General features: G+C 51.3%; 1 protein-coding gene across 3 annotated transcripts in view; it reads left to right on the plus strand.

Moving 5' to 3' along the window:
* Positions 1 to 23,817, plus strand: part of VWF (von Willebrand factor) — a 133,505-nt gene that overhangs the window by 65,383 nt on the left and 44,305 nt on the right. For all 3 annotated transcript variants that reach the window (XM_073223293.1, XM_073223294.1, XM_073223295.1), the window contains exons 19-29: positions 7,012 to 7,115; positions 8,291 to 8,429; positions 10,761 to 10,895; positions 12,761 to 12,907; positions 15,282 to 15,422; positions 15,608 to 15,721; positions 17,182 to 17,338; positions 17,922 to 18,080; positions 18,723 to 18,858; positions 20,941 to 22,319; positions 23,682 to 23,798. In XM_073223293.1, coding sequence (XP_073079394.1) covers positions 7,012 to 7,115; positions 8,291 to 8,429; positions 10,761 to 10,895; positions 12,761 to 12,907; positions 15,282 to 15,422; positions 15,608 to 15,721; positions 17,182 to 17,338; positions 17,922 to 18,080; positions 18,723 to 18,858; positions 20,941 to 22,319; positions 23,682 to 23,798 — 2,728 coding nt within the window. The remainder of the gene's footprint in view (positions 1 to 7,011; positions 7,116 to 8,290; positions 8,430 to 10,760; positions 10,896 to 12,760; positions 12,908 to 15,281; positions 15,423 to 15,607; positions 15,722 to 17,181; positions 17,339 to 17,921; positions 18,081 to 18,722; positions 18,859 to 20,940; positions 22,320 to 23,681; positions 23,799 to 23,817) is intronic.

Raw genomic sequence — 23,817 nt, forward strand, 5'->3', positions numbered from 1 at the left:
CTGGGGCTACAAATATGTGACTTGCAGCCAGCGGCTCCCTGGGCCCCACATGTGGTCCAAGGCGTGTGTTTGCAGCCACACGGCTCCTCTGTGGCCTTCTCTAGACTGCTGCAGGGGGCAGTGGTCTGAGCACGCCCCAGCCTCCATACCTCCCCCCCAAGTGCAGTCTGAGGCTGGTTTTGTGTTAAATATGTCACAGCAGACCCTCTTTAGCTGTGGTTTTGTTTTCCATGGTTCCTGTTCCCCGTGGTCAAGCACAGTCTGGAAGCAGCTGATCCTCCTTCTGAGATAGTATCAGAAGGTCAGTAGCAGCCTAATGCTACGTCACAAAGCCAGTGCCTGCATCCTTCACCTCACATCATCTCACCACATAGGCATTTTATTATCTCACATTATCATAAGAAGGGTGAACACAGTACAATAAGATATTTTGAGAGAGAGACCACATTTATGTAACTTTTACAGAATATTGTATAATTGCTCTATTTTATTATTATTGTTGTTAATCTCTTGTGCCTAATTTATAAATTAAACTTTGTCGCAGGTATGTATGTATAGGAAAATACAGTACATATAGGGTTTATTTAGCCACTATCTGTAGCTTCAGGCATCCACTGGGGGGCTTGGGGCATATCCCCTGTAGGTAAGTGGGACTACTGTATACATATTTTATTCTTGCGTTCCTGAAAGTCTCAACTTCTGGATTTTTCTGTTTCAAATGCATCCTGTCTTCTTGCTTTCCCTGACTTCACTTGCGCCCAAAGTGAGTGATGAGGGACTGGTGTAGAGGTTGTAGAGGTCACAATGGGAGGGTGCAGGATGGCTGTTAAGGGCATCAGTGATGCCGGGGCCTTGGCTTGTGGAGCGGTGACCTGAGAGCGGCTGTGGGCACTGCCAACATTGTGCAGCAGGAACCTGAGCCCATGACTGGTGGCCCCCAGGGAGGCTGCGGACTGGGGTGTGCAGGGAAGATGGTCCATTTCCTGTCCTCCCACCCTCTGTCCTCCAAGGCAGAGATCAGCTCTTAGTGATTCTTGCCTGGGCGTTACCCTTTCTTTTAGCCTCTGAGGATTCCAGACCTGTCTTTTCTTTTCTTTTTTTTTTTTAACAAAAGCGTTCTGAAAATGGATAGTGGTGATGGCTGCATGATATTGTATATATAGTTAATGTCAATGAATTATACACTTTATTTTTTTTTTAGGAGAGCAAGGTACAGGCTTTTATTTAGAAATAAAGTGAGAGAATAGAGCTCCTGGCTCACTCCAGGAGGGGACAAGAGAACCCCAGACCTGTCTTTTCTGATGGGGGAGCAGGACATTGGCCAGGGAGTGCCTCCACACTAGAAGGTTTTGTTCGGTGCCTTGGAAGAAGTGGCTATTCAAGGAGGCCTGTAATGGCAGGGGACTCAGAGCTGGGCAGGGACAGCAAATAGCAGAGGGGAGGGGAAGCTTCTTTAGTGCTCCTTTTGCCCTCGGGCTTCTTTCGTTGACTGTCGCTTCATCATACCTGGAGGAGAAATTTTCCCAACATCAGAGAGAATCTGGAAAGAAAAGGGACATCTCTCAGGAGACTATGTCAGCATCAGCCACTCTTTCCGAGGGACTTTGGTTTCATAAGGGATGCAGTACAGATCGTCTGAAGTATTAATAACTTTGTCCCAAATCCCCAGCGGACAGCGAGACCTCAAGCACAGGATGTTAGGAGCCCACTGGCATTCCTGAAGCCCCTGGCATGCATTCTGAGGACAGCCTTTGGGCACCCGTCACATAATGAGGTGACTCTGACCTCAACTGTAGAGGATCAAACTTGAAAGCTCATAGTTTAAGAGATTGGGTTATTTTCACAACTGCTTCATTATGATGCCGACTAATGTGCAAATCATTAAGGCCAGATTTGGCAGAGCAGAAATATCCGGGTGATTTATTAAGTGCACGGTGTGCTGGCTGCTGCACTGGACATGTGTTCTTGGCCACAGTGCAAAGCACAAGGAGCTGGAAACACTGGTTTGGGCCAATGTGACAGTGCAGACACTCTCCCCGAGGGTGTTTCTCTGTTCAGCCTGGCCCCTGCGGAAGGTGCGAGATTGTGACATGCTGCAAGGGCTTGGGGAAAGAGGTCATGGATTCTGCATTCCCAAGTCTTGAAAGGGGTAGAAAGTGACTCTTTGCTGAGGGGCAGGTCTCCTGAGAGCAGAAAGAGCACCTGAGTAGGAATAGGGCAGAGGGCAAGCTCTCGGTCTGGGCTGCATTCCTTGCTGGCTCTTTGCTCTTGCTCAATCATTCATTCTTTCTCTGAGCCTCGGTTGCCTCATTTGTAACATGGACACATACTTCTTGTTGTGCCTTCATCATACGTTGGCTGTGGGTCCGAAAGAGTTGTATGTGAAAGTGCTGTTGTATCATAGCAATAGCTTTAATTGCCGTTTTCATAAATAACCGAGGCTCTGGCTCAGAGGCTGTGCCAATCACTTCCTCCTACCCACAGGAGAGACCCTTGAAGTGTACATTTTCTTAAATTTCCAATCTGTCGAGACCAAAGCTTTTGTAAATGCAGTACCAATGAGTGATCAGAAAAATGAAACAAAAGGCAGTGTCATACAAAATATGAGCCCCTCCACCCTGCAATTTTTATTAAATACAACAGACACAATATATTAGTTGAACTACCATGTGATTAAACAGCACTCCATTTCTGCATGAACGTCATTGCAGACAGGCACTGCCCGCGGACCACACTTCGAGCAGCGCTGCTCTCGGTTGAAGCTTGCCTTTCCCCTTTCAAGAAGTCCATGCAAGGCCAGCAGCACCTGTTTGGAAATTCCCCCTCTTTGCAGTTTATTCAGGTTTGACACCTGTTTACAGCAGAGGTTTTCTGGTCCCCTCCACAAATTGCAAACTGCATCTGCTCCTGCCACTGGTGCATAAGTCTCCTTACACAGAACAAAGGGGTAGGGATGCTTTTGATAAGTGGTCAACACCCTGATAAATGGCTGGGGGTAAGCTGCATGGAAAAGGCATTGGAGTCTTCTAGGTTTGCATCCTGGCTCCTTGATGTTTACTTAACTGAGTGGCAAGTCACTTAAACTCTTTGTGTCTGATTTTTCTTACCTGTGTATTTGGGTGAGCAGGGTTGATGCCAGGGCTGGAGAGGAAAGGGGCAGGCACACAGAAGTTGCTGTTAGTGGTTGTTTAGTGACCGCTCTGATAAGGTCATGGAAGACAACTGTGAATCCTATTATGCTCACAGACGCTTTAAGAAATTAGTGCACACTGGGAGCAACTTTTCAGACCTCAGTGTCCCCATTCTGAGGTCCGCTGAATCAATAAAATTAGGAGGTCACATTAGAACATTTCCCCTGTCTAATTTAGTTCAGAAATTCTAGAGCACACGTCGTGCCTTTATGTTAGACTATTACCTGTGTCTTCCACGAGGTGGCAGAAAAGCACAACCCACTGCCGCCTGGAGCCTCAGTTCTGTCAAGGCTGTGATTCTCCAGGAGCATCGTGGAGGGCAGAGCGGGGAGGGCCCTGCTGACCACGACTGCAGCCCCATCACGTGGGAGGGCCAAAGAAAGGAAACACCACCATTCCAGGCTACAAAGCTGAACAGCGGAAATCCTGGTCTTCTAACTCCCAGACTGGGCTCCTTGGCTCCATTCGCCTCCCTCTGGGTGGCCCAGCCACTCACCCTCTGAAACTGAGTGGTTACACCTTCCAAACTGGTGCCCCATTCTGCTGGTATTAGGAAACCTTAGCGGTCAGAAAGCATGTTCATCTCCCCACTCCTTTGTTGCCCAGTTTTCTCACCAGCCCTGTCTGAAGACTGGGAAGACTTCGCCATGGCTCTCTGAGTTCTAGGGCTTGGGCTCAGCGGCCCGTCAGGAGTGGGTGGGCCTCACATGTAGGCATTGTAAATCCTATGAGGTGTAATTTTAAAAGGCCCAAGAAAGCCTTCCTGTCTCAAAAATATTTCTTAGACCTGCACAGTTTGTCACCTAATCAGGCATACTGCAATATAATAAGCATAAATTCATTTTGGTTTGCAAGCAAGAGCTTTAAAAAAGCTTACAACCATATAAATCCTCATAGGCAGTCATTCACACTTTAGTGTGAATTATTTAATCAGATTCTTTCCTCCTAACAAATATCTCCTTGAAATCAGCTGCACTGAGCTGGAAGTAATGATGAGGTGGGGAGCTAGAACAAAGGATGGTTGGAAGTCTAAAAGATTTTGGAGAATGGGTTGGTATGGTGTCTGTCTATGGGGTGTGTGGAAGATGGGCCTTTTCAGAGAAGAGGAACGAAGCTAACTTTTTTCTATTTCATAATTTTTCTTGGGGCTGACTGAGAGTTAGTACCATGTTCTCAGCTGGAGCCATTCTTACTCAAGCTGACATGAGCTGAGAAACAATAGTGACACCGTTTCTGCCTGTTTTCTTCTGAAATCTTTGAAGGACATTTGAAGACTTTGTCTTATTATTTTTCTGGCATCCTGAAGGATCAAACACTAGGTTTCCTTCATTTGAAACATGAAGTTTAAGTGACTTGCCACACACCAAGTTGAGGACTGCTACCCTGGACTACCCCACGTGTCTGGCCACTTCTCCTCTTGGTCCTGTTCACCTTGTGTCCTGCCTTTATCTCTCTCTCTCCATGATTTTCGCTAATGTTGGGACTCTGGGTGCTTTTGGCGGGGCTGCTGTCATTTGATCTCTCCCTCATGCTGAGCTGTGCCTGGAAACCCGCTCCTCTCCCTGTACGGTGGTGCTCTGTCCCCTCTCCAGTGCTGACTTAGGATCTTTCTGACAGACCTCACCCACTGCCAAGGTCCTGCTTGATACTGTGATCCATCCGTAAGTCAGTCAGAGAGGAGCCGCAGGGTGTCAGAAAGCGCGCAGGGACCTGGCGGCATTATCTCAGAGCCACGCCGGGATTTGAGCTGGTGTCCCCAGGAGGAGGGCTGGGCTTCCCGGGACTCACCCCTGGGCCAAGTGGGTGTGCGACCTCTGGTCAGGGGGTTGACTCCCGTGGAGAGAGGTGGAAACCTCCGGCATGCAGACCCAGCCTGCTGATGGCGACGGGGCCACGTGTATTCTGCCGAGGTGCGTGAGGGAGGTGGGCAGGGCTTGTTTCCTAGGCATCCGGCATCGCTTTCCTCTCTCAGAGTGTTTCCAGTAATGAGGCTTCTTGCCTGGGCTCCACTGCCGGCAGGTGTGAGTGTTGAGAGCCTGCCAAGGTTCCCCAGGGGACGTCAGCCGTTCTCGGAGCGGCCACTAGGTGGCAGCCCTCGGACTTAAGTCCCAGCGGGGAACGGGTCTGGGGCGGTGTGGGCGTGAACCCCAGCTGTGACAGCTTCCCGAGACGCTGGGAGAGACATTTCCCTCCCTCCCTGTTCCTACCCAGGTGCCATCTCCCTGCTGGGCGCCTAAGCTTACTGTCCCCCAAGAACGGCGGTCGTCGGGGGTCAGAGCCACCACGGGGTGTGCTCTCGGCACTGCCGCCCGGCCCGGGACCTCGGGCTCGGCTGCGGAGCGAGAGGAGCTCACGAGCCGCCGAGGCCAGGCGCCGCTCCCCTCCCAGGCCACCCCGGAGCCCAAGTGCCCTGGTCCCGTCACTGGAGGGGGACCCCTGGGTCTTTTATCTTTGTCTTTTTTCTTTCTTTCTTTTCTTTTTTTTAAGTGTAGTTTTTTATTGAACTACAGTTGATATATCGTATTATGTTGGTTTCAAGCACACAAGAAAGATTTAGCAGTTACTATCTGTCAACATCGGAAGGTGTTACAGAATCATCGGCCGTATCCTCCGTGCTGTCTCCATACTGTCCCCATGACCGACTTACGTTATGATATTTTTGTGCCCCTTTATCCCCCTCCCCCTTCCCACCCCCATGTAACGGTCGGTGGCTTCTCAGTGTCTGTGCACCGCGGGTCTTTAACACCCAAGCTTGGTTTACTCCAAAGCCGACGCCGATGTCCAGAGCTGCCTCCCTGGGTTTAGACAGAGCTGCATGTTGGAATCAAAGTTTGGCAGCTTTTCCTAAGCCCCCTGAGGCCAGTGGGTCGTTAGTTCTCTCTGCCCTTGTGCCCGCACAGACCTGAGGAGTGTCACATGCTCACTGGTAATTTCTTTGTGGGCAGAGGGCAGGGAAGCAGAGCACGCCCCCGTTGTGGGTGCCCGAATCTCAGGGCACTGGGTGAGGGGGCGCCATGTGGCACTTGGACAAGCCCCAGACTCTGGTTTTGGCTCATCCCTGTCTAGGGCCGGTCTTCAGTTTTTACCACCAGGGTATTAAGTGCATTTTAATTTTATTAAACATGTTGTCCATTTTTTTCAATTATAAACATAGTACATGCTCACTGAAGAACATTAGAAAAAGAATTTAAAAACCAGGAAAGGAAATAACTGTCTCCACTTGGCTATCCCAGCTTACCATCTGGAAGCAATGCCTGTATTTCCTTCTAGTCTTTTTTTGGGAAAAAAAAGTTGTAAGTTTCAAAATTGGGACCATATGTGGGTACTATTCCCCCCCATTAAAAAAATTAACAGCATGCATATTTCTCACATCATTTATGATTATTCCAAGGGCCATTCTGATAGCTCCATAGGATGCCATCATGTGGGGGTTCCTTAATGGATTTAATCATTTTCCTATTTTAAACATTTGGTTGTTCCCATTTTTTTGTGCTGATAATTCTACATCAATCTTTGTGTATAACTTTGTTCCTTTGGAGAAGTCCTCTATGCGGTATGACAGGGTCTAAGGATATGCACATTTCAAGGGTTCTGACACGTGTACCAACGAGTCTTCACCAAGGTCCCAGGATGCCCTGTCGCCAGCAGGGTATGAGGGCCAAGGGCGAGCTGGGCGCATCGTGTAGATGGGAGCCTGCGTTTGCCAAGCCTCAGCTTGGGTGTGGGCTCCCTGGCCTGGCCTGTGGCCGAGGCTGTGCTCCCAGCAGGGCTTTTGGTCACTTACTGTGGCCCCCAAGACTTTTGGACTCCTTTCCTGCAGGTCCGGCATGAAAACCGGTGTGTGGCCCTGGAAAGGTGTCCCTGCTTCCACCAGGGCCGAGAGTATGCCCCGGGAGACACGCTGAAAATGGGCTGCAACACATGGTGAGGCCCTGGGGGGCTTTCTGGGAGGGGCCCTGGGGGCGGGAGGGTGGGAGGGGGTGTGGGCAAGGCATGACCTGGCCCTCTGGTGCTTGCCTCCAGCATCCCGTGGGAATGTGCTCATTCTTTCCCCTTTCTCTGTGCCTCTGTTTCTGCATCTGTGAAGTGGGGAGAATCTTTACCATCGCGCATGCTCGCCCTGCACAGACACTTTGTTAGCGGGTAGGGCTTCCACTCAGGGAGGACCTGCTCCATGTTGGTCCCTGTACTGTGAACAAACTGCCAGAAGGTGTGGGTCTGGAGCCCCCCTCTGGTCTTTCACTGCCCACGAAGTGTATTGCCGGTGTGCTCACCATGGCTCAGTTTGAAAAGGGACTTGTGAGGGTGGCTGGTGTGCCTTCTCCCTTCTCCATGGCCGTCCTTCATGTGGTCCTCAGCTCTGCTCACCCACCCTGCCTTTGACCTCTGGGCTGTGCCCAGCTTCAGGGAAGGGCCCGTGTGGACAGAGCAGGAAGGGCTGGGAGCCCGAAGGGGCACAGATGTCTCTTTGGCTTGAGGTCTGAGTGCACTGCCTCTGACGTACGGAGTGGGCTTCCTGGTGTCTGCTCTGGTTCTGGGGTGGTGGTGGGAGGCAGCACGGTGGCAAGCGGCAAATCAGTAGATGTAAACATGAGCTGTGTACACACAAAGCCTCTCTTGGCAGAAGTTCCCAGTTCGTGACTATTTTCCCAGCCCAGAACTTCCTGCTCCTCTGTGCTACTTTCCCATATGCCTCAGGGGGCTTTCCACCTCAGTGTCTGTTTTGTAAAGAACCTAAGGCCACTCAGGCGCTCCCAAGGTGGCTGAGCTTTAGCAGATGCATAGCCAATCTACAGAGGGCCTGGGCCTCTTCCCCTGGCTCCTGGATCACCCCTCATGGCCTGCCTCCTTGTCCTTAGTGTCTACCCTGCAACGGAGAGCAGGCCCCTCTCTCCTCCGGGGCCCTGTGTCAGTTTATGACTACAAAGTCCGCTCCAGCTGTGAGGTACCCCTGAGGCCCAAGCCCCACAGGCTGCAGATGCTCCATGTCCTGAGGTTTCCTGGAGGTTGGGCAGCGCAGTGGAGCATCCTGTGCACCTTCACTGTCTCCTCGTCCCCAGTGCCCAGTGCCCAACCCGTCCTCCCTGTTGCCGTTCTAGTGTCTGTCGGGACAGGAAGTGGAACTGCACGGACCATGTGTGTGACGCCACGTGCTCTGCTATTGGCATGGCCCACTACCTCACCTTCGACGGGCTCAAATATATGTTCCCCGGGGAGTGCCAGTATGTTCTGGTGCAGGTGAGTGTGGGGTGGGGAGTGTTGTCTCTCCAGGGGGTGGGAGGTGCTGAATGCAATCTGGGGGTTTCTGGGTGAATTCTGCTGTTCTGTCTGTAGGAAAAAAAAAGTCATCTGTTCCTTTTGCCATTGCAGCCTCAGTGAGGATGCATGGTGGGGAGTGGGGGCCAGGCTGGATTTTAGCTCCCACTCAACCTCCCTCCTAGCACTCTTGTGCAGTAAACAGCCCACATGGCCTTATGCAGTGGCCTGGACAGGGGGATGGTTGAAATGACCCCTGGAATTTGCTTCCTGCAATGCTATGGCATTCTCCATCATTTTCATTTCTAACCCAGTGCAATTCAGAGTGGGGGGGTGCGGAGGGGCACAGAAAAGTCATACTGCCCTATGGGATGAGAAAGAGCCCAGGAAATCCTAGCTGGTTAGTCAGGGCACCAGCCCCTCTGCCTCCTTCTTCCCACTGCATGGATTCCTGTAAGTTTCTCTTGCTGGTGGACACCAAAGTCGGTAAGCAAGGAGGTACGAGTGCTTTTCTCATGAGGGATGAGATGGCTTGACCCTGTGAAGCTTCAAACAAATGTGGTCTGTCTGTTCGTAGGAGGGGGAAAGATGGGACTTGGGTGGTCTGAAGGGAGGATGAGCCTCAACCCCAAACACAGAGGCAGGGCCGCATGAGTCAGGCAGAAGAGTGACTGAGCATGCATGACTGCAGAGCAAGCTGGGAGCAAGCAATGACACCAATCAGCTGTGTGCAGGGCATGCTGGGAGCGAGCAATGACACCAATCAGCTGTGTGCAGGGCATGCTGGGAATGAGTGGTCAACCAACGCTGCCGTTCCCCAGTCTGGCCCCAGGGAGGTGTGCAGCGTGTTGGGGAGACAGGCACACACACCACACCATGAAATGGTTTTACCAGCATCTGTGGATATGGGGTGTATCCTCCTCTAGAGCTTTCCCACAGATTATGTACGGAAGCCTGTCTTTCAATTACCTGTCTGCCTCCCATTCTTGGTAGCAAAAGATGGTGTGACACCAGCTCTGGGGCTCACCTACACTTTCCAGTTTCAAGTCTGAGCACCCAGAAAGCATGACTACTTCAGTGCAGTGAGGGCAGCCCCTCAGAGCTGCTGCTCTGTGGCTCTTCCACTGCCCAGGCAAAGCTTTCCCACGTGGCCCAGTTTTAGAGTCCCTTTCAAATTGTGGTCTTTTGTGAGTTGTTTGTTTTCCTTTCCCCCAGCCAGTCTATTGTCCCCTGTCCCCTTCTGATACTTTGTCCTGGGTCCACCTCTCCTTTCTCCCTCCCTCCTTTGGGAGGTAGGTCTTTTTTTTTCAGAAAAAGCTCAGCTGGGGACAAAAGTAATTTACCAAGCACTTGTAACTTCATTCTCTCTTTTACTGTAACTTCATAATCCCGTGATTTGACACAAACCCATTTAGCCTGACTGTCCCATTAAGCTGGCTAATCCTGTTTTATAGAGTGACAGATTGTGTTGTATTTATGTATGTGTGCGAACATATGTATGTATCTATCAATGTTGTATGTGCATGTATGCACACATGTGTCTATGGTCTGTGTGTGAATGTGCATGCATCTGTGTGTCTGTGTATGTGTGTGTGTTGTGTGTGTGCATGTGTGTATGTGCATGTGTGTATATGTGCATATGTGCATGCATCTGTAGGGATTCTAGAGAAGTGACTTATCAATGTATCCGGTAAGTGGCAGAACTAAGGCTCACATCTAGTTTTTCTAAGTTGAGTGTGTTTTTCCCCTTTATATAGCCATTGTGGGGAGGTATTTGCTAGAAATGTGCCCCTTTTGCTTGATTTTCTATGCCATTGACCAGCAAGGACAGTGTCCCCTCACCCTCTAGTCCCAACTAGAGATGGTAACTTAGCTCCTGCTGAGCTGTGTTAGATCAGCTTTAGTTACATTTCTGGGCCAAAAGAATTTAGAGCCACTGATTGCCTTGGTCTCCAACTGTCCTCGTTACCTGGGTGAAAGTGAGAGCTAACAGGTTCTAGGTAGGGGCTGTGTGCTGATGCGCCCATCAGGGCATGCCACACGCCCTTCCCTCCCCCTCGCTCCCTCCCCCTCTACCTTGGGCTCATGGCTGTGGACACCTGGTTCATACATAATGGCTGAGGATGACATGCCAGAGGGAGTTCACCTTCAAGTGTCCCTCCTCTCTCCCCCTCACACACACAGGCACACACATGCATGGACGTGGTAACAGCCTGTAACACATGTCCTTCAAAGGCCTGAGATGATGCCAGTCTTTTGGTCAGGGAGTGCTAGTGGGAATGACATTCCTCTCCTGGCATCTCTTTCCCCCAGGATTACTGTGGCGGTAACCCTGGGACCTTTCGGATCCTGGTGGGGAATGAGGGGTGCAGTTACCCCTCAGTGAAGTGCAAGAAGAGGGTCACCATCCTGGTGGAAGGAGGAGAGATTGAACTATTTGATGGGGAGGTGAGTGCCAGCCTATCCTTCATTCTGTCAGCTGATGAAGGGCATGGGTCAAGCATTCGCTTATAATCTGCGTGCCTGGAATTCTGTGCAGCCATTCAAGCGCGTGAGGTAGAGCTGGGTCATCTGACCTTGACACATTCTACGAGAACGACAGGCTGTAGGCAGCTGTGGGTAACACAGTCCCAGTTTAGTAAGAGAGTGCAGAGATACGTGTGCACAAGGAGGTGTAACTGCATCTACGTGAGGAAGAGAGGAGTCAGTTTTTACCTCTGGAGGGTGGGGTGGAGAGTGAAGGGCAGGAAGACCTTTCCTTATATATGTACACACACACACACACATGTATGTTCTATATATGCTATTCATGTATATTATACACACATATATTATATATACACATATACACATATAAAATACATGTATCATGTATACACATATACACACATACATATATGTCTATATCATATGTACATATATACACATTACACATACATATAATATATACACACCATATATACACATATATACACATTTATACATACATTTATTATCTATGCATATACATTATATACACACGCATTATGTATACACACATGTACATGTAATTATACACACATACATTATACATATTTGGGAAGGTTTTTACTCTCTTTACTTTCAGAACTTCTTAGACCGAATCCTTCTAAAAGAGCTCAAAAGAACAGTGGATTCAGTCCCTGTGTGCTAAGAGCTATGAAGCGGTTCTCAGAAGGGTACACGAGAACTGCCTGGGAGCTGCTGTTTCAGATGCTGCTCCTGGGTCCACCTTGGGATTCTGGCTTGTAGGTCTGCCTGGGGCCCAGGAATCTGCATCTGAAGTGGCAGGTACTCGGTAGGCCACAGCTTTGCTTCCATTGCTCTGGCTGCATCTAGGACTAGGGAGACCCAGGGTCCCTGGGCTCAGACCTGCCCTGGGGTCTGCATTCTGTTCACGGTCTCAGACTGCATTTCTGCCCTCTCGCCAGCACCCATCATTGACATCAGGGGGTGGGAAGTGAATTCGCCTCCATTACGGGAGAAAAGTGTCCAGTACATGTGGGGTTTTTGACTGTGGGTCAACAGTGTCACCTCCACTTCCAAGGACAGCTTATTTAGGGCAGGTGACAGCCGAGATGTTGAAGAGGAGGCGAGCACACGTGATTAGCTCTGCATGTGGTATGCCATAAGGAGAGGACCTTCGCAGAGGGGTGACAGGTTCTCGGCAACACCTGTTGGTAGGTGGTCAGCTGAGCGTGCTGCAGCGGCCCTGAAGTTTCGGCATCGGCAACGAGCCAGCCGAGAGGCAGGGCTCAGATCAGAGTCCCTCTGGAAACTGAGGTCTGTGCTTCTCGCCACCAGCTCCGAGCTCCTCATTCTCCCTGTTCTCTGTCAGCTCTGGCTCCTGATGACAGCGACTCTGGGGAGTGGGAGATGGGGGAAGAAAAGGAGAGAGTCTAGTGCTCATTTTTTATAAAAGGGTAGATTTTTAAATCAATTACCCAGAGATGTGTAAAATCATTGGCACATTAAAAACCTATGTAGGGGACTGTGTGCATTTAATATACCATTTAATCTATATCTTCTACTGGTTGGTTCATCATATTTTTAGTTTCATCATTATGATTTAGCTCTATTATCATCCCTTCATCATAGGATTTTTGGAGAGTGGTAGGCGAGGAGGACACAGAAATGTCCAGTGGGGTGCTGGCCCCAAAGGGCTGTGCTCTGACCGGCCGGGGCCCATGACTTGTACTTCTGGAGGGCCTTGGAGACAGGCCTGGCATGTGTGGAGGGAGCAGCTACCCTCAAGCCTGTCCTCCATCCTCCCCGTTGTCATGCTTTGTCTTTAGGTGAATGTGAAGAAACCCATGAAGGATGAAACGTACTTTGAGATTGTGGAGTCTGGCCGGTATGTCATTCTGCTGCTGAGCAAGGCAATCTCTGTGGTCTGGGACCACCACCTGGGCATCTCCGTGTCACTGAAGCAGACATACCAGGTCAGTGGCCTTTCTCTGCTTCCTCTTCACCTTGTCTGTGACTTGTCTGCACCTTCCTTGGCTTTCTGAGCTGCACCCACTGCCCCTGCCCACTGTCGTGCGCAGCCTTCCTCCCCACACCGTGGACTCAAGGTGCAGTGAGCCTTGGCTGTTTGCTGAGACTCGCAGCATGTGGGAAGAGTGAGGGTGGCCTCCCAACCCTGCAAACCGTGCCTTGACGGGCTTGTGAGGCATGCAGTTCATATCCACAAAAGAAGGAAGTTAAAAGGTCAGGCAATAGCTTTTCTTAAGGTTTTGTAACCTAAAGAGGTGAATTGACCATGCAAAATAATATAACACTGTGAAGTGTTCTGGGATGTTGCCTTACCATTGAGCCGGAGGCCAGCACACTTTTAGAGCTCTCTATAGAACTGGTGATAACCTCCTTTTGAGAAAGTTCACAGTACTTTTCCAGGTTCCAAGTTTGTTGGGACTTTAACACTTTCTCTAACTGGCAGGTATTGTGACCAGTGCTCTTTCTACTCTGGTAGCTGGTTTAGTTTTGGCGGGAATGACATTGCAGCATCTCAGACAGACCCATTTGTTTTTTGGCTTGGGCTGAAGTGGGGCTGCACTGTTTTCCTTCTTGTGGAAGCCCATTCCATTGCTGGAATTCACTCATTCATTTATTCAACAAACTCTTACTCGGGCCCTGGTATGTGCCATGCACTGTTCTAGGCACCTTGGGTACAGCAAGGAAACACACACACACATCTAGCCCCTATGTACCTACATAAATTATATGTATATATATATCTTAATCCTTGGTTTCCTATTGCTACTGTCATAAATTACCACAAACTTCGTACCTTAAAACAGCAACACAAATTTATTATCTAATTGTTCTGGAGGCCAAAAGTATTGGCAGGGCTGCATTCTTTCTGGGAGTTTTTGGGGGCAATCTGTTTCCTTGCCTTTCCTAGCTTTTGGAGCCTGCTTGCGCTCCTAGGCTGGTGGTTTCATCCTCTGTCTTCCAACCCAAAAGAACAGCATGTTCTGACCTCCCTGTGTCTGTCCTCTGCACCACCTTCCTCCCTCTGACTCCTCCTGTGCCCCACCAGGCCCTGTGAGTGCTCTGGGCCCACCTGGGTGATCCAGGGCAGTCTCCCCACACAAGGATCCTTGCCTCATTGCAGCTGCAGAGTGCCTCGTGCCGTGTATGGTAAACAGTCACGGCTCTGGGGATTGGGTCATGGACCCCTCTGGGGGCCATGGTTGTCCTACCCCAGCCCTGGGGGAGATCATATTCTAGTGGGGCTATTATGTTGGATTGGGTGGTCTGATGAGACCTGTGTGAAAAGGCGATGTCTGGGTAGAGTCTTCAGGGAAGGGCGGGAGTGAGCCAGATAAATATCTAGATGGGAGACTAGGCAAATGGAATAGCACGTGCAAAGGCCCCAAGGTGGGTGGTGTTTGGAGTGTCTGAGCAAGGAGGCCAATTTGATGGGGAGAAGGGTCTGGGTGAGTGCAGTTAGCCAGGAGGGCAGCGGCCATTCCATGGGGGCTGCAGGCCACGGAAAGATCACTGGCCTTTGGTCAATGAGAGCAATCTTCCACATGTTTTCCAGTAACTCAAACCCATTGTACCAAATCAGATTCTCTGTGTTGAAGCAAAATAGAGTAAGTTATATCCCTTTGTCCGAAAACAGAGCTCCAAATGTGTTGGAAGAGCATAGCACCTTTTCTTTTCTGAGCCAGATATTTCCAGTTCTTCCCATGGCTCTGAAGAGATGGTTTCCAGTCACTCAGTGGCTTCTTGTTCAGGACCTGTTGCAGGCTGCACACCATGATGGGTGAACATGGGGGCAAATAAGATACTGCATCAGCCCTGGTGGCATTTAGCATAAGTAGAATCCTGGCCAGCCTGCTCTGAACAGGCTGTAGTTCTACGGCAAGGGGCTCACCTGTCCACACAGTAGGCCAGAACCTTCCCTCCTTGGGCCCCTGTGATCTTGTGGACGTAACATGGAACCAGCCCGGCTCTGCTCAGACCATTACTGGGAAGGGTGATGGTTTACACTGGAGTGTCTGAGGTGAGGCTGCCTCCTTCCCACCTCTGACCTCGGCTGACCACAGGACTTGGACAGGTTGTCTATCTTTCTGAATGATCTTTGTTTCCTTAACTTGAAAATGGGGTCAGCGAGGTGGCTCAGGAGAAGGCCTGGGCAACGGTAAGGCTCTGCTGGCTGCCCTGGTCTCTGGGGCTCTGTGCTTGCCCCCTCCTGCCCTCCTCTCCCCAGACAAGCCCTCCTGGCTTGCTGCCTGGGACCCCTTCCCCCTAAATCAGAGCATTGGCCTGGGGTCACTGTGCTCATGCTCCCCACCCGGCTGGCAGGAGCAGGTGTGTGGCCTGTGCGGGAATTTCGATGGCAACCAGAACAATGACTTCACCAGCAGCAGCCTCCAAGTGGAGGAGGACCCCGTGGATTTTGGGAATTCCTGGAAAGTGAGCCTGCAGTGTGCGGACACCAGGAAAGTATGTCCGGGGTCTCTGTGCAGTTTGAGCCCAGGGGGCCTGCTCCCCAGAATTTCACCAGGGTGGAGGCGGGTGGTGGGGATGGGTGGTAGGAACCGCGGTGGGGGCAGCGCTCAGAAAGAGCCTCTAGGGTCCTTCTGGTTTTACAGTTTCTGGTCCGTCTGTGCCCTCACCCTGTTCCCCAGGAGCCGCTGGACTCATCCCCTGCCTCTTGCCGCAACAACGTCATGAAGCAGACGATGGTGGATTCTGCCTGCAGAGTCCTCACCAGTGACGCGTTCCAGGACTGCAACAAGCTGGTGAGGGTGATGCTCCCGGGGGTGGAGGAATGCTGAGGGCCGGCTTTGCGGCTGGTACCCTGAGTCTGATCATAGGTGCTGCCTCAGCCAGCGGGGAGCCCTGGGTCATGTCACCCATTTACTCTTTTCCTTGGCCGCAGGCTGGAAACAGAAAGTGTAACTGACAGCTTCTGCTGAAAGCAGTGCCTGGTGCATCATTTTTCTTCTATGCAAGGCATAGCTCTTCCGGGCGTCTACCCATGCTTCTCTTTTGGCCTGAGTTTAGGGGTGCTCCTCCACAAATTGTCTTGCCTCTTACACTAGAGCTGGGGATTTCACTTTCCTGTTAGCTGCTCCGTGTCTGGACCATAGCACCCCCACCCCTCCCTCAAACAAAACCCTTTAGCAACTAGTTCTTGTCTCACAAAAACCCTTTTCTGGCCTTAACTCCAGATTCTGGAGCCCTCATTTTATGACTTCTTTTGTGTCTTCATCTCAAATGGTGATGAGGAATTCCCTATAGTTCTCTCTGTCTCTGTATGAATGTAAGTACCCACGTATATGGGTGTACATGTGGGCACATGTGTACATGTTTATGGACATCCATGCACATATACACACACAGCCACACACGTGTGTGCTGCTCTGTGGCTCTGGCTACTTGGGAGTGGCCCATGGGCCACCTGCCTCTCAGCATGCTATCCACCCAATGATTTAGTCCCTGAGGACCCCCAAGGATACATAGGATTCCCTGGTGTGGAGGAAACCCTGCCCTCTGAGCTGGGAGGGTGACATAGCGAGTGTGTGAGGGAATGAGGGTTGTTGGAAAGTCTCAGAAACAACGGCCCACTTACTGTCTGCAATCATTCCTGTCACGCCTGCCTGGAGAAGGCCAGTGTGTGCAGCGGCGTGTTCAGGGGCCAGCCTGGGGCTGGATGTGGGTGGACGTGGGCCGCCCCTTCATGTGCGTTTGGAGTCAGGTCAGGAGGGCCCAAACTGTCCTCCGGCCCTTCCCACTAGCCCCCATAGCACCTCGGGGAGGTGACAGGAGCAGGTCCTGGTGTGTTTCTTCATCCTCTTTGCTGAATGGAGGCAGGGAAAGAAAGTGCATGATACGTGTTTGTGTTTGTATAAAAACACCCAAATGCCATGAGGCTGGGAGTGGGTTATGGGGGTGGATGGATGGCAGAGCAGGTGCAAAGATGGATGGCAGGGAATGTTCTTTTGACAAATCCTTCGGGACCTCATCTTCTATGAAACACCAACAGTACTGCCTTATTCAGCTCTTCTTGCTGGACTTCAGGCCAGAATCTAGGGATTCTGCCTTGTTACCCACTCCCTTTTTGGAACCACTGAGCCACCTTTCCCCTCCTCTCCTGGAGCCCCCACTTCCCTGCTCTGACCGCAGGAAGATTCCTACCCAGATCAAGATCTGGTGTTCCTAAGTCCTGGGCCTAGGCCACCCTGAGGCTCCCTTGCAGGTGGACCCTGAGCCATTCTTGGACGTTTGCATCTATGACACTTGCTCCTGTGAGTCCATTGGGGACTGTGCCTGCTTCTGTGACTCCATTGCTGCCTATGCCCACATGTGTGCCCAGCATGGCAAGGTGGTGACCTGGAGGACCGCCACATTGTGCCGTGAGTCCTGACTTCCCTGTGGTCTCAGACCCCTCCCTCCTTCCTTGTGTATTCAGACATTAAGACCATAAAGTGGGGTGCAGGTGGTTGGGGTGGAGAGGAGGCAGAGCTCAGGGGTGGGGATGGGCAGCTGAGGCTCAAGGGTGGTAAGACATTGGGGTGAGAGACAAGGACAGGTGCAGGGGATGGAGACATTAATGTATATAGACTCTTCTGGAGAAATTCTGCAAGAGCGAATTTCTTCAGCAGTGAGGAAGAAAAGGAAGTCAGTATATGGCTGTAATTAGACACTGTCCTAGTTGCAATATGAGTGGTCAACTCATGCATTGATATAGAGGCTGTCCTCCTTGGTGTAAGCAGCTGATTGTTTTTATCTGAAAAACTGATTTGGGACCAGTAGGTTCCTGGTGCAGGTGTCTGAAAAGCCAGCAAGCCCCTAATGTTTGCAACTCCTTATTCCCCCATGCCCCAGCATGCCCACCAGCACCGCAGGTCTGCCCCCTGCATGGGGCCCTTGCTGCAGCCCTGGCTTCTGGTTGCTCCGGTGTCCAGTGCTCTAACAGCCTGTGCTTCTGCCCCACAGCCCAGAGCTGCGAGGAGAGGAATCTGCGGGACAATGGGTACGAGTGTGAGTGGCGCTATGCCAGCTGTGCTCCTGCCTGTCCTATCACGTGCCAGCACCCTGAGCCCCTGGTGTGCCCCGTGCAGTGTGTGGAAGGCTGCCATGCACACTGCCCTCCTGGTAAGTTGGCTGCCTCTGGGGTGCTGGGTGGGTCTTCAGGAAGGTGCTTCCCTGTCCCGCTTCATCTTGGTCTTGTCCAGGGGCATCCGGTCCCCATCTGCCACTCTACGGTCTGGTTCCAGGTGTGGTTTCCTCAGAGCCAGGCCAGCTGTGAGTGTACAGTGCTTCTGGATGCCTACTGGTGATGTTTTTCATCTGGAGCATGGTCTGATAGAACTTTCTGCAATGATGGGAAAGTTCTAATGAAATGTGGCTTGTGTGTCTGAGGCACTGAATTTTCGATTTTATTTAGTGTTAATTCAATTTAAATTCAGCCACATGTGGCTACTGGCTACTGAATCGGATGGTACAGATCTAGATTTATGGAATTCTTTACTGTGGTGAGAAGACCCTGGGAGATGAGATTCCATTTGTCCCAATATTTGGGGGCAGTGAGAGTGAGGTAGGGTGAAGGGCCACCCCATCCCCAGTTTCGCGGAGGGATAAATCAAGGTTCCTGGAAGGGAGGCTGCTTGCTAAGTAGTGAGGAGAGCCTTGGGGGAGGCAGGCAGGGCTGGCTTCCAGGCCAGGCCCCGGGAGCTGACAGTGCATCCCCTTGTGGGTGGGGTGAGGGTGGGGATCCAATGGGGGTTTGTCGTGCAGGTAAAGTCCTGGATGAGCTTTTGCAGAGCTGTGTGGACCCTGAGGACTGCCCCACATGTGAGGTTGCCGGCCGGCGCTTAGCCCCAGGAAAGAAAATCATCTTGAACCCCAGTGATCCTGAGCACTGCCAGATTTGGTAAAACAGAGCCCCTGGTGTTTGGAGTGAGGGGTCTTCCTATCTTCTCTGGGACCTGCTCTGAGGTTGGGTTTTGGAAAAACATCCTTGCTAGATGAGCTGAGAGGTAGAGTGTTTTTGTTTAAATCATTTTTAGGTTTGCTTCTCTTTCTTTAAGAACCAACTAGATCTCTTCCTCAGAAAAGGTCTCTGAAGAGCTTAAGGATTTTTAACCTCTTCTGGCTGAAGGAAGGACATAATCTCTTGTCCCTGGTGGTCACATCTAGCTTGAGGACAGGTGTCCATGAAGTCAGATTTCTTCTTTACTGGAGGTGGGGATACAGGGAGGACAGAGGAGTATAGCCTGGATGTCTCAGTGTCACACAGACATCTTGGAGCCCCAGCCAAGGTTCCAGGACAGGGCTTAACTGCCTGGGAAGGGGGACACTCATCTCTACCCCTTGGGCTCTCTCGGATTGCTTCCCGGAACTGGTCTTTGGGGAGGTGAGAAGGCAACCTCGGGGTGAGCTCCGAGCTGACGCCCTGCTCCTAAGTAGGGAACATGTATTTGAATGTTCATGTGTTTAATACCACTCCCTGACACTGATCAAGCCTTATGGGAACTTGAACTTGAGAACTTAAATTTGCTAGGGAAGGGCTGTGGCTGCAGCTGCCAAAGTCAGATCCCACCGCCACCATCTGTACAAACAAGCACAAACATTGCCCAGGGCGAATTTTCTAGCAAACAAAGGAAACTAGAAAGTATGTCATTCACGCACTGTTAACCAAGGATTGAAGCCATAAATTGTGTGGACTATGAGGAAGTAGGAAAATTAGCTTCCCAGGGAGACCCTGTGTGCCCACCTCCCTGTGCTGAAACAGACTCTGAGGAATAGGAATGACTGGAGTCCAGTGCTGGCTTGGCCCAAGGCCATGAGAGTGGACTGCCTTCTCCCCGCCTCCCCCCACCGGCACAGCGGAGGGGCAGCCACCAGGGTACAGCCTGCGGCCTCAGACAGGTGTGGACAGTAGCTCCAAAGCAAGATGGGGCATTGCCTGGGAGGCCCCCGTAGGGGCCACTGGCTGGGGCTTGGGGTACTGCTGCTTTCCTGGGGATACTGAAGGCAAGTTGCCTCAGAGGCTGAGGGTACCAAAGGAGGAGGCCCTGGCCTGCATGGGTCTCCACCACAGGATCTCTCCTGTGGCCTGGCACACCTTGCCACTTCCTAGGACACTGGTACAAGGGAGAAGTGACCAGAAGGGACTGGAAATTTGGCCTGGTAGCATGAGGATTTGTGTGGGGGCAGCGGCTCTGCTACAGCCTTGGGGTATGTGTTTGGGGCCGGGTGCAGGACTGAGCCATTCCGTGCACAGCTTACAGGTTCACCATATGTCTACTGGAGCAATGAGTGAGTGAACCACTGCCTTTTTCCTGTCTAACATCTTGAAAGCCCTAGGATGTGACTCCCAAGTACTTGGTTCTGTTAGAGGAAGCTGGGATTTTGAACCTTTATTCATCCTTCCAAAATGTTTTTACTCTGCTTCTTCTTCCCTTCCTTAAGGCCCAACATATTAAACATGGTACAGAATTCATGCAGCTTAAATTCTGCTGCAGTAAATACTGTAAAGCATTTATCTGCAATGGGACGTTTACAAGTCCCAGTCCAGTGTCAACATTTTAGAGCAATGTTTGTCTTTGGAGATACTTGGAAGAAGGTTTGGATTATAATTAAATATTTATGTTGCTAGAGATGTAGATTAAAATGACATGAACTTTAAAAAGTTAGAGTGAATGGCCCAAAAGCAAGAAAGATTCTTTTTCAGGTCCTACAGTAGGTTAAAGCTTTGGTGTCTAGAACAAAGGGAAGCCTTTGCTCTGTGTGTGTGTGTGTGTGTGTGTGTGTGTATGTGCACGCACATGCATGCTTGTGGGCTGCTCTCTGGGGACATGTATTAAAACATGATGCCTTACTTGGATGGGGGGCTCAGTTCAGGGAGGCCTGGCAGGCAGTCCTGTGGGAACTTGTGTAACGGTTCTGAATAAGGCTGAGAAGTTCCCAGAAGTTCTTCCTGAATGGTTTCTGGTTTCTGCCTCTACTGCAGTCACTGTGATGGCATCAACCTCACCTGTGAGGCCTGCAGGGATCCCGGAGGCCTAGTGATACCACCCACGGAAGGCCCCGTCAGCTTTACCACCCCGTATGTGGAGGACACACCGGAGCCGCCGCTGCATGATGTGTACTGCAGCAAGCTTCTGGACCTGGTCTTCCTGCTCGACGGTTCCTCCAAGCTGTCGGAGGCTGAGTTCGAAGTGCTGAAGGTCTTTGTGGTGGACATGATGGAGCGCCTGCACATCTCGCAGAAGTGGATCCGTGTTGCCGTGGTGGAGTACCACGATGGCTCCCACGCCTACATCCAGCTCAAGGACCGGAAGCGGCCCTCGGAGCTGCGGCGCATCGCCAGCCAGGTGAAGTACGCGGGCAGCGAGGTGGCCTCCACCAGCGAGGTCTTGAAGTACACGCTGTTCCAAATCTTCGGCAAGGTCGACCGCCCCGAAGCCTCCCGCATCGCCCTGCTCCTGATGGCCAGCCAGGAGCCGCCGAAGTTGGCCCGGAACCTGGTCCGCTACGTGCAGGGCCTGAAGAAGAAGAAGGTCATTGTGATCCCGGTGGGCATCGGGCCCCACGCCAGCCTCAAGCAGATCCGCCTCATTGAGAAGCAGGCCCCTGAGAACAAGGCCTTTTTGCTCAGCAGTGTGGACGAGCTGGAGCAGTGGAGGGATGAGATAATCAACTACCTCTGTGATCTTGCCCCCAAAGCTCCTGCCCCTACTCAGCACCTCCCTGTGGCACAAGTCACTATGGGCCCAGAAGTTGTGGGGGTCTCATCACCAGGACCCCAGAGGAAATCCATGGTTCTGGACGTCGTGTTTGTCCTGGAAGGGTCAGACAAAATTGGCGAGGCCGACTTCAACAGGAGCAGGGAGTTTATGGAGGAGGTCATTCGGCAGATGGATGTGGGACAGGACGGCACCCACGTCACAGTGCTGCAGTACTCATACATGGTGACTGTGGAGTACAGCTTCAGGGAGGTGCAGTCCAGGGAGGACGTCCTGCGGCGTGTGCGAGGGATTCGCTTCCAGGGCGGCAACAGGACCAACACTGGGCTGGCCCTGAGGTACCTGTCTGAGCACAGCTTCCTGGCAGGCCAGGGTGACCGGGAGCAGGCACCCAACCTGGTCTACATGGTCACAGGAAACCCCGCCTCTGATGTGATCACGCGGATGCCTGGAGACATCCAGGTGGTGCCCATTGGAGTGGGTCCTCATGCCAGTGTGCAGGAGCTTGAGAGGATTGGCTGGCCAAACGCCCCCATCCTTATCCAGGACTTTGAGATGCTGCCCCGAGAGGCCCCTGACCTGGTGCTGCAGAGGTGCTGCTCCGGAGAGGGGCTGCGGATCCCCACCCTCCCCCCTGCCCCAGGTACGCACAGGTGCAGGGCCGGGGCAACTGGGGCGGGATGTGGTTCTTGTCCAATCTGGGCTTTCCTGCACTCTGCCTTCAGTCAGACCCATACCTTGTGAGCATCTGCATTTTCTCACCTCCCAGGTGGGAAAATGTGCCTGGGATCCTTTCTGGGGAAGACCTTTTCTTATTGAGTGTGCTTGTAAATTCAAATGAAAGTCTATGATTAACATTTAAACAATACCAAGAGTATGGAGTAAAAAATACAATCTTGCTTTACCACATGGCCTCATCTCCATCCAATCCCACGTGCCTTGGAGGCAACCTGTTAAATTTGTTGACTTATCAGCTTTTTGACCACACTGGGTGGGTGCAGTTATTCTAAGAAGTTAGTTGACAGGTAGAGTTCTAGTCCTCAGATTCTGGAGTGAAACCGCCTTAGTTTGACTCTCACCTCTGCCAGTTACTAGTTGGGTAAATTTGGGCAATTTTTTGGTAATAATTTTTGGGTATTTTGGGGCAAATACCTCTGTGTGTATCAGTCCCCTCATCTGTAAAATGGGGATAACAATTGTACATACATGTAAAATGCTAACAACAGTACTTAGCACATGGCAAGTGCTCAAAAAAGGCTTGCCATGATTGCTATTATTATTACCTTCTTAACTGATACTCCTGTCTAATCAATTCCTAGTTCTCAAACATAAGAATATTCAAGACATCCCTTGGTGTGTTTGGGACCATCCCAGAATACCTAGCCTTCTTTCACTGTCTATGGATTGTCACACTTGTTATCTGTGACTTGTTTCTTTGCTTTTGTTTTAATTAGAGCCACAGATTTATTTAAATTCAGTGTGTTTCTGCTGAGAACCACAGAGCATCATTTTATCACATCTCAGAATGCTCATCAGGCCAGAGCTTGTTTCCTCACCATGACCATGTCTATGCCCAGACGTCAACACAGGCACCAGTCCTGTGTGATTGGGGTACCTTAGAGCACCTTAGACAGCCCAGGAGACCTAGAACACACAAGCTTGTTTTCCAGCCCTATGCCATTTGCTTTGGCCATCTCTCTGTTTCTCTGCCACTCAGTTCCAGAAGTGTGGCCGTCCCCTGTTCCTGAGGGGGTGAACACCTCGTGCTTTCATCTGCAGGCATGTAAACTACCTTGGGGAGGAGTTAGAGTCTTCCCAGTGCCTCTAAATGTGGGGCACTCAGGGGCCCCTCCCCTTGTCCTTGGTCCCCTGCCGCCACCTCTCAAAGAGAGAGCCTCCCCTTTGTGGTGCTGCGTGATTGGCGGTGTCTGCCGCCCACTGAGCACGGCGTCTGCAGCGGTGGCCCCGCTGGTGCTTCCGTGCTGACCTCCCTGGTCTCCGGCAGACTGCAGCCAGCCCCTGGATGTGGTCCTCCTCCTGGATGGCTCGTCTGGCTTTCCAGATTCGTATTTTGACGAAATGAAGAGTTTTGCCAAGGCTTTCATTTCAAAAGCCAACTTAGGTAAGTGGTGCTCTCCCAG

Source organism: Manis javanica, chromosome 15 (assembly GCF_040802235.1).
Source record: "Manis javanica isolate MJ-LG chromosome 15, MJ_LKY, whole genome shotgun sequence".
Classification (NCBI taxonomy): domain Eukaryota; kingdom Metazoa; phylum Chordata; class Mammalia; order Pholidota; family Manidae; genus Manis; species Manis javanica.